This window comes from Triticum aestivum, chromosome 7A (genome assembly GCF_018294505.1).
Source record: "Triticum aestivum cultivar Chinese Spring chromosome 7A, IWGSC CS RefSeq v2.1, whole genome shotgun sequence".
NCBI lineage: Eukaryota > Viridiplantae > Streptophyta > Magnoliopsida > Poales > Poaceae > Triticum > Triticum aestivum.
Window position 1 is genome coordinate 58844268 of NC_057812.1, and position 12917 is coordinate 58857184.

General features: G+C 44.3%; 2 protein-coding genes across 6 annotated transcripts; both read right to left on the reverse strand.

The window, feature by feature from the left end:
• Positions 1-984: 984 nt before the first annotated feature.
• On the reverse strand, positions 985-5460 carry LOC123152680 (wall-associated receptor kinase 3). Of its 5 annotated transcripts, XM_044572178.1 has the most exons (6): positions 5112-5459; positions 4992-5046; positions 4790-4908; positions 2906-3811; positions 2591-2761; positions 985-2354 (listed from the first exon to the last, which is right to left on the reverse strand). In XM_044572178.1, exons 4-6 carry the CDS (start codon positions 3408-3410, stop codon positions 1171-1173), a joined length of 1860 nt encoding a protein of 619 aa, XP_044428113.1. In that variant the 5' UTR covers positions 3411-3811; positions 4790-4908; positions 4992-5046; positions 5112-5459; the 3' UTR covers positions 985-1170. The 5 variants fall into 5 exon arrangements, with proteins under 5 accessions (XP_044428113.1, XP_044428110.1, XP_044428112.1 ...); XM_044572175.1 differs by having other exon boundaries at positions 2906-4908; positions 5112-5460; XM_044572177.1 differs by having other exon boundaries at positions 4790-5046.
• A 3403-nt stretch (positions 5461-8863) lies between these two features.
• LOC123152679 (receptor-like protein EIX1) lies at positions 8864-12808 on the reverse strand. The gene is made up of 2 exons (XM_044572173.1): positions 12013-12808; positions 8864-11413 (listed from the first exon to the last, which is right to left on the reverse strand). The coding sequence occupies exon 2, from the start codon at positions 11309-11311 to the stop codon at positions 8978-8980; it is 2334 nt and encodes a 777-aa protein (XP_044428108.1). The 5' UTR covers positions 11312-11413; positions 12013-12808; the 3' UTR covers positions 8864-8977.
• Between the last annotated feature and the right edge of the window lie 109 nt (positions 12809-12917).

A 12917-nucleotide genomic window follows, 5' to 3' on the forward strand; every position in this document is an offset into this window, starting at 1 on the left:
AAATCAGCCACGTACGGGGGAAAAATCAGACACAGCGAAACAGATTGAGCAAAAATTTAGTACCACCTCGAATATGTTTTAAATTCAAACTGAAAGCGTAAAATCACGGGAATAAGCGTATTGTGACGGTGGACCCACAGAGTCAATCCATGCTTTATTATTAAAGAAAGATTTCATGCGTTTGTTGTACTACCATGATTGAAAATGAATAAAGATCGGAAGATTTTGCAAAAAAAAATGATCGTATTTTTTATCCATCTTACTCTTGAGTCTATCCTTTTACCCAGCTCAACGTGTCCTTTTTTATCCAAACATGGGCTTATATGCATAAATAGCATTTAACAAATCCAATTTTTTTTTATGGTGCAAGATGCTCATATGCATGATGTCCGTGCAAAATTTGGTTAAGTTTGGACATTTGAGGAGCTCATGTCAAAAAAGACAAATTTCGGATGTCTGAAAAACTTTTGAAAACAATACTGTTCACACCTGATTTTGTCTGTTTTTGCGAAGCTCCTAGAATGTCCAAACATCCCAAAATTTTGCATGAACATCACCATTTGAGCATCTTGCACCACACATTTTCTTTTAATGTTTCTGCTATTTTTTTTCCTTTTAATGTTCACCGGGCATAGATGAGCCGAACACCGACTTAAAATTTCGAACACACAGTTAATGAACTAATGACCGTATTTTAAGTCTGTAACCCCTTTGACATTAACCCCTTTGACAACTTCAATGACGTAATAACCCCTTTCACTCAACAGAGGACTACATATATATAGGCCAGCCAACTTGAAAGAGCCTGACATGTTTCCAGAGTACAAATGATCTAATTGAATTAAGATCAAACGAAATAAATTCAGTACAGAGCAACTGCCAAAAGGGGTAAATGAAAGGCAGCAAGCAACACAATAATAAACGAACAAGGTCAAATATCCCATCCCCCGCAAAAAAAAAGGGTCAAATATCCCATAACCAACATAAACAAAACCATTCTATAAATGTTGTGACAACCAATTCCAACTTCTACATTAACGTCACAAATAGACGACAAATACAGATAGTATACTTCTAAAAAAATAGATAAACAGATAGTATACTAGAAGCGCCAGGCCTCAAACACTCTTCACAATACTACTCGCATGGTGTAATAATCAATTGAAACTATCATCTAGGTGTCTCTATACCTACTTCAGATATCTGGGCCCCAGTCGAGAACATGCTCGACTGCGGAGGAACACGAAGCATTAAAGGTGTGGGCGAGGAGCCAATGATCAGACACTCTGATTTGCCATGCTCGAGCACCAGCTTCTCCCTCCAGGTGCTTCGCAGAGCCTTTAGCTTGTCAGCCACCTGGGTCATGGAAGGTCTCTCTTTCCCCCTGGTGCTCAAGCACATACTTGCCATCTCGGCAACTTCTACCAGCAGCATCTCCATCCCTGTGCTTACTATGCTCGCATCCAGGATGCCATCAAGGCTCCCATCCTTCATTGCGAGCAGGAAGGACGACGCGAGGTTCTTGGCTTCCATGGAGCCGTCGTGGTAGATGGCTGTTTTCCCCGTGATCAGTTCCAGCAGCACAACGCCAAAGCTGTAAACGTCGCTCTTCTCTGTTAGCTTCCGCTCCTGCAGGTACTCAGGGTCCAGGTAACCCATGGTGCCCTGCACCAATGTCATGAACTGAACCTCGTCCTTGGGGAGCATCCTTGACGCCCCAAAGTCGGTCACTTTCGCCATGTAGTTCTCGTCCAAGAGAATGTTCATAGACTTAACATCTCCGTGTACTATAGGGCGGTTCGTGGACAGATGCAGATACGCCAGTGCTTCAGCAGATTCTTGAGCGACCCTAAGATGGGTGTCCAGTGAGGGAGGTCGACTTCCGTAGTTACGATGGATAAAATGAAAGAGAGTGCCATTCGGGATGAATTCATAGACCAGCATCGGAACTTCCACCTCTAAGCAGCACCCTAAAAGCCTGACCACATTTCGGTGGTTGGTTTGTGAAAGTATAATAATCTCCTGCACAAACTCATCAGTTTCGGCCACGTTCATGATCTTTGAGCGTTTCACGGCTACTTCCTTGTTATCCTTAAGAATGCCCTTGTAGACAGTGCCGTGACCCCCCTTGCCCACTTCTCTGCTCTTGTCAAAATCGTTTGTAGCCTTCTTCAGATCATCCTGCGTGAATATCTTCAATGTATCGACTTGTTTTGACATAATTTGATGGTACAGTATCTGACCACCATTCTGATCGAAGAATCTTTCCTTCTCTTTTGCCAGCTTCCTTTTCTGATATTCAGCCCGTAGAGCAAACATGCAAACCATGAGGAAGACGACACCAGCGGATGTGCCTGAAATCATGACGGTTACATCAGTTCAACTAGAGACATTGCCCACATTTGGCTAAAAAATAGTTCCACGTATTGTGTCATCTCACCATTGCTTTACTACATGACATTTATACAAACTGTACTCCAGTCGGACTTATATGATTGGCATAAAGAAGTACACAAAAGCTTTCTGTTTTTTATCAAGCAATGTGTGAACAATTGGTGTGTAAAATATTTTGATTTCTTATAACCCATACCTAAGGCCACCTTCAGAGCTTTATTTGGGTCAGCTCTTACGCAGGGTATGCTCTGTGGATCATCACTCCTGAATCCTGATGGGCATGAACAGGTGTAGCTCCCATCGGTGTTTCTACAATTACCTTTGCAAGGATACAAAGACTGGTTTGGAGGTTCACACTCATTGATGTCTGTCATTTCAAGGAAGTGAGGAGAAAGTCAACATGCAGATCACATTCCAAGAGCAATAAAGTTGATAGAGGAGAAATTCCCCGCATAAAGAATGGACATAAAGAAGAAATTATAGGTTGATTTTGCGAGATGCATGTGCATACCTCGGCACCCTCCTTGTAGGTAAGGACTGCCCACATAACCTTGAGAGCAGTTGCAGCGGTAACCAGGGCCATTGGACACATTAATGCATTGGCTGTTCATGGCTTGACAGGCATACTGTGACCCCATCTTGGTGGCTTCCGAACAACTTCCATTGCCAACAACCCAATCAAGTACCAAAGGAAACCCCTCAGTATATTTACTTCTGAAATTTGTAGAGCTGACATATGAACGATCAAACTTGAACGAGTTCACCTCAGCGATGAATGAGTAGCTGCATGGGCTAAAAGACTGGATGCTAGCATTGTATATAGGTGGTATTGGTGTACATGAGGTGTTGAAGGAGCTGATGTTTCCTGGAAAGGGGGTCTGGCAGCAACCCATGCCAGCACACTCTGTGCTATCATCGACGTTACTTGCGTCAGTGCAGAATGAAAAGCATGAGTTGACAATGGGCAACTCAAGCTGGTTCTTGCCCTTGGTCACTCCTAGGATCATTCCAAGCATACTACACCCGATCGATATCAACTGGTTCTTGGTGTTGGAAACCTTATGAAAAGGATCAAGACTTAAGCCAACAAAACTGGTGCTATTAGTGCCGTTGGTGTAATTGCATTGTGATGCTATCTTTGGGTTCTGAACACGAACCTCACCAAAGTTAAGATTGATGTCTAGTACCCTAACTCCGGTTGAGGCCAGATATGCCCTGTTCTCATGGCATGTAACATTAAAGGGTTCTTGGAAGCACCCCTTTCCAGTGCCGAACGGGTATGGGATGCTGACGTTACCACACTTGTCTGGGCAGCCAGGCCGTGCCGTGTTGATGCTCTCAGAAGACCCAGACCCATAAACGGTGGTACTATGCTGCAGGATTAGCGTGACAGCAACAAGTAGTAAGAGCTTCTGACCTGGAGGAAAAGACGGAAACATGTATCATGTATCATGTACATACCAATCTATCTGGGCCATATGTATGTTACGGTAGTTTTTGTGTTTAGCAAAAAAATGTTATATTAGGAAACGACTGAGACATGTATCATGTACATACCAATCTATCATTGATATCGGTCATTTGTCTTCACGAAATACAAAATGCCAAATACGACATATTAGTAGATGACAAACCAATGCGAACACCATTTAGGAAAAATCCCCTAAAATTACCATCACATAGGGAATATATTGGTAGTCCCCTAAAATTACCATCACATAGGGAATATATTGGTAGTTAAGAGTTTGATCCCACTACCACAAACATTTTGATCCAACAATATCCGAATCAGATGATGAAACAGAGATTAATGCCCGTCTTATAAAATAGAACATAAATTCTGTATGTGTCGCTTAGTTATTCTCGGATTTCAAGTCTCTTGCCATCAGACAAGAATTTAGGTTCAAATCTGATTTAGATAAAAAGAAGAAGAAAAATATGAATTATGCATCTATGTTGCGGAGTATACAAGAAAATAGTCACTAGTAATTGTATACTCCAGACTCCATGTTTCTTTCTGTTCTCATTTTATAAATTGTAGGAAAAGCACTACCTCCAATCCAGAATAACATTAAGTAGCGTGTTTCAGTTTGCATATACTTGTCATTTCGGGTTTTTATATTCAATTTTCCAATGAAATACCTCTATTGAATGCTTATTGGCAGTGATGTTTAAAACTTAAGTACACTATCAATAAGGAAAAGATATATTTTGAAAACAAAAACATTAGTAACATCCTTTGTTGCTCTGTATGTAAAGCTAAAATGGCAAACATTCTCTTGCCCACTACGACTGACATATCATTTTGACTGATTTATACTGGACGTTCTTCCTGTTGTCCGAGCATGTTTCCGTTCTACAATACATTTAGAAACAAAGATTTTTGATAAATAACCTTCTGCATAACTGAATAACAATCTGATTAATCTCTGACCCCTACTTGCCACCAAAAACAGCGCATTTCTACATGACGCTACGGCGTGGTTGATTCCTCACTTGACATTACTCCGGAACCTGCATCTCAGCGCAACCATTATAAGTGCATACAAAAAGTTTTCGCCTGCTAATGTAAGGTAGTAAAGTAAACAAAATATCACTCTACGCTGCGACGATTTCTACTGTTCTTCTCCCACTCCTAGTATCCCCAAAGGCCTGGAGTATGCAACACATCAGCGACACAAGAGACAAGACAGATTCACCAGGTTCCCCGGCCGTACCTTACGGGGGCTGGTAGCCCTGCGCGCATAACGGCGGGGCGGCGTAATATGGCCGCGGATACGAATCCGGAGTAGGCGGTGCCCGCCGGCAGTGCCGGATACTCGGACCCCACGTGGCGGCGACGGCGGCAACCGGAGGAACCAGACCGCCGGCCGTGGGGAACGGACAGAGGGGGACGAGCACCCGGAGGCGCCGCACTGGCTGGTGGTGCGCCATGTGGAGGAGGTCCATCGGCGTCAGGCATCTCGCCGGCCACGGCCGTGCTGGGCGGCGGGGCGAGGGTTTGCTGTGCTCCTCAGGTCAGCGGAATGGGAACGCGGGAGAGAGAAGTAGAGGGAGACTTGTCTGCGGGGCATATTGGTCATTTCGGCAAAGCGGGCATGTATGAAAGCCATTTTCGAATTTCTTAGTCCCAAGCCAAAAACCGTGGCATGGATAGAATATTTGCGATGATGGAAGCAGATTATTAAAAGTTATCAAGAGTAGGATTGCTCGCCACGTATGTTTGCGACGTGGTATGAAAACTGAAAACTTGTCCTCAAATCAAAGTGACACAACACAATAGAGTTTCGACGTATGAAAATAATTGGGAATTGGGACGCGGGGCGATGGATGATGGAGGGAAGACTTATCTGCGAGGTATATTTGTCATTTCGAAAAAGCTGGCATGCATGAAAGCCATTTTAGAAAAAAAAAATATTCAGAAGTCAAACCGTGGCATAGAAAGAATATTCATAATGATGAATGCAAATTATTAAAATTTGTCAATATCAGGATTGCTCTCGTATATATGCCGCGTGGTATTTAATTTTAAAACTAGTCATCAGATCAAAGTAACACAATTCAATAAAAACTCGCCTCGTGGCATATATCTGCATATACAAGATAAAGAAAGTTTTCTCAATACGAGTAATCCAAGAGATAGACAACAATGGAAAACTCATGTTGGTGCCCCAACCACGCGTGATCAAGGCAAGATCTTCTTCCCGCGCACTGGAGGCGTGCGTCGCGGGCGGCGGCCTTCTGCGTCGGCGGCGGCGGTCGGCCCATCCATGGGCTCTGCTCCCCCCCCCCCCAGAGTGTTGGCGTCCCGGTCCCGGTGGTCCTGCCTCCCCCCCTTCCCCTTCATGCGCCGGCTCTTAGGGCTCCGAGGGTGGGGGCCTTGCTGGCGGCGGATCTGGGTGCTCCTGCCCAGATCCGGGTGGTGGCGGCGGTGACCTGGCTAAGCTGGTGGTGGGGCGGCCGGCGGTCAGGCTACTCCTTTCGGGGTGGAGGGGCGCCGGGCGTCCATGGCCAGGGGGCGGGCTGCGTCTTCGGCGACATGTCGCAGCTGCTGCAAAGTGGCTCGCGGCTGCTCCTCATGGTGGTGGTCTGGATCGTTTCACGACGGCGGCTGGTCTCTGGCATCGCCCATCGGTGAGCGGCCTGTTTCGACCTTCGATTCCTCCCCTTGTCGTCCGGGCTCTACCCTCGTCATAGGGCTGGACCGCTCCCAATTGCAGTTTGTTGCTCGTCTCGCGCCCGTGGCCGCAAGACAGAGCTTGTCTCACGCCCCGCAGCAGGATCGAGCTCGTCTCGCGCCCAGCAGCAGGACCGAGCTTGTCTTGCACCCGGTGCAGCAGGACGGGTGATGGAGGCCAATTTTGGCCGGCCTTTTGGGTCTCGGCACGGTGGAGGGGCGCCCAGGGGTGTGAAAAAGGAGCGGCCTTTCCACTCGTCGCTTTGGTTGGGGTAGCGACAGGTCTCGGTTGAGGTGGTGTCAAGGTCTTGAATGTCGGGGCGGCGGCCCTGGTGGTGGTAGCGCGGTGTTCATGGGCAGAGCCCGTGGCTTGGTGCTGCCCGGTGACCATGGCCGTGTGGGCGGCATGGTGGCAGGGGTGTGGCGTTCGGTGGTAGTGAGTGTTTGCTGGGGTGAAAACTTGTTCTATCTTCAGACAGACCGGCGGCGGCGTAGCGCGTTACCTTCTTGAAGGCGTCATCGCGGCTCTCACTGTTCATCGTGTCGCTCCACGGAAAACTCTGACCCTCGGGTCAGGAGGTGGGGGCGCGTTGGCGTCGTAACCTTCTTGGAGGCGCCGCCTTGGAGCTCACGGTTCGTCATATGCGGCTTCATCTCTTCGCGATGGCGTGTTCACGGAGGAGGTCCCCGATTGCTCTTGTAGTGTCAGTGATGGTGTTGCTGCGCTCAGCGCCTATGTATCCCGCCTTGGGTGTGTGCGTGTGTTGTCATGGGGTGCGTTTGTACTTGGGTTGTGGTTGATCTTTGCTTTATATATAAAGCGGGGCGAAAGCTTTTTTCGGTATGTGTGTTACTTTTTTTTTTGAGCGGTCGGTATGTGTGTTACGTGATCTAAAAGAACCTGTACACGTGTGTTGAAAATCATGCTGGGTATTATCCCTCGAGGATATGTAAAAAAAATGCAAATGTTGCTACTTCACGTGAGGAGAGGTGGGGTTTTGCGACAAAGCTACCATGAAGCTTTATAGTATGATGGTGCGGAGAAATAGGTGAAAGTTTCATGTAAACTTGAAAAATTGTGCATCCTGAAGTCTTGGTTGCGTAAAGAGCCTTCATATGGCAATAACAACCTTTCACCATGCAGCAACATCTTCCCATAAATAACATCAACACATGAAGAATGTTTTACATCTTCTAGATCCATATACTAAACGGAAGCTGCTACTCCACAAAATAAACTCATGGAGTGTGTTTACTTAGAAAAGAACAAGCAAAAGGCGGGGGGGAAGAAAACTAGATGCAACTGCAAGGAGGCAACTCTCTAGAGAAGACGGTTGGGGTGTGTTCTTTACAAAAGGAACTGTTGAACATGAACAAGGTAGCTAAGCTAGGCCAGGAGGAAATTCTTACCTGAAGACAGTGGCCAACCCATGTATGTGTGTGTATGTATGTAGGGTGTAGCCCCCGGATTTGTTCCGCAACCGCGTATTATGCGACTGTATTGGAGTTGGGCGAGGGTTATTCGTGTGCATACTTACATACGAGCTATATACACACACAAGGAAAGATGAACTTGTACTCAAGCCTCCTGGATCATAGGGGGTGTGAAACGGAGTACTAATCAAACCGTAAACGTGGCTTGTTGTTTAATTTGGACAGCGGGAGGAGGTGGCAGCAAGCAAGCAGTCAACCGTTGTTCGATCCCCATCTGATCTCTGATCTCAACTCTCAAACGTCTAGTTTAGTTTATCTCCTTCCTAGAACGAAGACCGCGAGCTGTTCCCCGGACACGTATGTTCATCTGAAAACCGCACTGGAGTCAAAATATTTCATCGCCATTAAATGTACTACTAGTTCAAGAGCCGTTGCCCATCTCGGGATGAAACATATGCATCAAACATACATAGTGCATGGAGTGGTTCAACCTTGCTGGATGAACCAAAAGTAGGTGTCTTCACCACGTGGCTAGCTAGGACAGGTACTAAGTTTCTTCATCGCACAACTAGGACAAAAACTAGAAAATGGCGTCTTTGCTTCCCAAATTATTTAGCTGGATCCGGTCTCTAGGATATATAAAGTTTCCAAAAATGAAGGTGTTTGTTCAATGCAACACGTAGAGATCCAAAATCGCAAAAGAAAAGAAAAAACGGTTTCTTCGTACTTGAGAACACCATCGGAAAAATAGATAACTTTTCGAAACAATCAATAAAGCAGTACTCAAGTCTAAACAAATTTGAAAACTTCAAAAGAAACAATTTAGACAACAACACCGTCTAGAACAGTTTAAGCAACATCATGTCCTAGTTGTTTAAGCATACCCGGAAAAAACTCCTAGTTGTTTAAGCACACCCGGAAAAAACAGTTTAAGCAACATATGCAGTAGCACAGAATCAAGAATACAACAATTTAGACAACACCACCATCTAAAACAATATAGACAACTTTGAAATAATCAATACAAACAGTACAATCTTCATATTTTGGTGAATCATTCGTGTCAGGGTTTGCTGGCCTTTCATAACTCCACACTAAGGGGTTCCAAAGTGTTTGGTCCTCCTGTATCATTGCTTTTAAGTTGACCAACGCATGAGGTATGGATCCTGATATTCGGTTATCTGCAAGGTCCACATACTGTAGGTGTTCAAGCTGTGTGAGCTGACCTGGAATAGAGCCAGAGAATTTATTCTGCCGCAACCTGAGGTAGGACAAATCTGGCAATTTATTTGCTAACCATGTCGGCAACTCTCCGGCAAAGTTGTTGTGCGCAAGATCATGAAGGACCAACTTTGAACAGCTCTCCAAAAATGAAGGAAATTCACCAGACAAGTTGTTTTCATACAGGACTAGAGCTCTAATGGATCTATTCAGTTCTTTTGTTTCTTCTGAACAGACAGGGAGGTGTCCTGCTAGGAGGTTCTTTGCTAAATCCAGTACCAATAATGACTGCAGCTGACAAATATATGTTGGAATCGTGCCATTGATACTGTTCTCAGAAAGCAACAACTCTTCAACAAACGGAGCTCCAAAGTTTCGTGGCAGTGGCCCTGATAAAGAGTTTCTGGAAATGTCCAATTCTGCCAATTGCCTTGGCAACAGTGGTAGAATACCAGTGAGGTTGTTGGAGTTCATATCAACTATCACTGCTGAAGACATAAACTCAAGAGTCCTTGGCAACCTGCCACTGATTTGGTTAAAAGAGATGTTCAAATATTGAACATTTGAAACCACACTCCAAAACCAATCCGGAAGGTTATCAACTATGCCTGCATCTGAAATGTCAAGATAAACAACACCCTTCTGCCCTTTTAGCCACAGAGGAAAATGAGGTCCCATTTTGCAGCGTGGGAAATATGCCCGGCGCAATTTAAAAGGGGGAATCCAATTTGAGCTGATCTTCAGGTGTAGGGAGTTGTAAGACAAGTCCAATTCCTCCAAATTCACTAAAGAGTCAAGATGTTCCTCTGATATAGAACCGTTGAAATAGTTGCCGTCTAGATACAAAAGTTTGAGATTGACGAGCATGCCAATTTCTGAAGGTACTGATCCTTCAAGCCTATTGGAGGAGAGTTGAAGAGTGCTCAAATCAGTCCACTGATTTATCCACCTTGGAATTTCCCCGGTGACATTCGTGCAAGACATATCTAACAACTCCATCTTACTCCATGCACAGTGAGGCAACCCCTCCAAAAATTGTGAAATGTCTTGATTGATCAGATTTGACCACAGTGTTAGCACTCTCAAATTGCACAGGTTTCCCAGTACTTCGGGCTTTATACTGGTGAGATGATTGCCTCCAAGACGAAGTACCTCAAGCGAAGTCATATTTCCCATCGCATCTGGAAATGCTTCAGCAATTTCATTATTTGTAAGGTCAAGATGCCTGATGGTGCCAACATCCCAGAACCAGTAGGTTGGATTGATGGTATGAAACCCAGTATCACTTAGATCAAGCATCTTAAGTGATGTGAGGTTAGAACGCACCATAGGTGTCTGTGGAAAAACAAGTCCACAACGACGGAGCCGAAGGACTCTTAGATTATATAGCATGTTAACCACTTGAACCCAATTGCCAATGGCACTAAGATTCACACTGGTCATGTCGAGAAACCTTAGCAAAGAGAGACGCAACAACCATGAGATATCCTCGATGTGCAACATCATGCCATAAGAATTAAGATTCCAGTTGTTGTTGAGGTCAAGATATAGCAATCTGGACAAGTTACCAAGTTGAGGAGGCACTTTACCATGAAAATCCATGCAGGATAGGTTGAGATATCTCAAGCTTTGGAGGGAGCCCAAGAATCTGGGTATGGGCACATCCACTCCACCGAGATAGTTTCCACTCAGATCTAGATACTCCAAATGATGCAAAGCAACTAAGGAAGAACTTATGTTCCCACGCATCCCATGAGAATTTTCACTGTACCAGTTACGATAGATATCGTCAAAGAAGAGATCGTTGCGGACGTCAAGCTTGACGACATGGCCTGTCCTGTTGCTGCACCTGACACCACTCCACTGGCAGCAATCTTGGCCATTCCAAGAGGAAAATAGGTTCTGTGGATCGCTTCTGATGCCAGCTCTGAAAGACAGCAGTGCACCCCTCTCATCTGTGATGCACCCACCGTTGTTGGTTTCTTGTGCATAGACAAGAGAGGTAGTCGTGGTGGATAGAATAAGCACAAGGCAAAGGGCTGCAGCTGCATCCATGGAGGATACCGGAGCTGCGAAAGTCGCCATTATTTTTGTTTTACTAAGCCAATTTTGGTACTCTGAGGACGTATAGCAATCTGAAGCTCTGGCCTTGGTATAGTCTGTTATCAGAAGAAAATCGGCCGCAAGCTGACAAAGGAGTCAAAGAAGGCACCTATCAGAGAGAGAAAAACGTGCCACTGTAACGATGGCAACAGCAAACAGGTTGCTTGTGTTGACTTGCAGCTAGATTGTGCTGAATGAAAGCCCCACGAGGCAACAACCGAAGACTAGTGTGACAGATTACCAATCAAAAAACACTTGATTCTAGTAACAAGCCAGCACTTCTCTGTTGGAATAGTTAAATACTAATAAGTGACAATTCTATAAAGTTATACTCCCTCCGTTCCATAATATAGTGCACATAGATTTTTTGAAAAGTCAAACCTTACAAATTTTGACCAAGTTTGTGGAGAAAAACATTTACATCTAGAGTGACAAACATATATCATTAGATTCATCATAAGACATAGTTTCATATTTTATATATTTGGTATTGTAGATAGAAATAGTTTTCTCCATAAACTCGGTCAAAGTTGGCAAAGTCTGAACAGAAACTTGGTCAAAGTTTAAACAGAGGGAGTACTACTTTCCCTGAACTGTGATGGGATAACTGTATATAGACTGGAATAGTTAAATGCTAACAAGTGACGGTTCTATATATATGACATCTGAGCTGCAAAACCCACCGTTATTTTTGTTTTACCAAGTCAACTTTGGTACTGTTTAACAATATAAAGCTCTGGCCCTGATATAATCTGTTATCAGAAGAGAATTGGCCGCAAGCTGGCAAACGAGTCAACGAAGGCACCTATCAGATAGAGAAAAATGTGTCACTGTCTGAAGTCATGACGGCAACAGCCAACAGGTTACTGTGTTGATTTGCAGCTAAACTGTGCTGAATGAACGCCCTACGAGGCTATGACCGAAGACTTGTGTAACAGATTAGCAATCAATAAACACTTGATTCTAGTAGCAGGCCGGCACTTCACTGCTGGAATAGTTCTACTTATTGATAATTATATATAGACTGGAATAGTTAATTGCTAATAATTGGCGGTTCTATATAGATATGCGCAACAGTACAGAACATGACATCAGATGAATCAAAATTTACTGAACTCCATCAATCGAATTCAGTATGAAATTCTATATGATAGTAATGAACAAAAACTGTAAGCAGGAGGAAGTGGAGCAATGTCACCTGAGATTGATCCTTGTAACAAACTATGAAATTTTAATTTCAAACTGTGGTGGCAGCACAAATCACCTTATTACCTGTCCGAGTTAGAGTAAAGTTATTTATTGTTCGCCTGACTTGAGAGGCAAATATCTTAGTAAAGAATATGAGCACAGCAGGACCTACTTTCAATAATCTAACAGAGATAAGAGTTCACAGAAACAACAGAACTGACAGCAGGTTCACTGAAGCATTAACTGTAAGTGATCGGATACTGCTCTGTACACTAATCTGATGACTGCAGATACATTTTACTCTCAAAATTATTACAAATCATTACAATGCAACTGCCAAAAGGCATGAATAAAAAGCAGCAAGCAACACAAAAGATGATGAAGGTCAAATATTACGTAA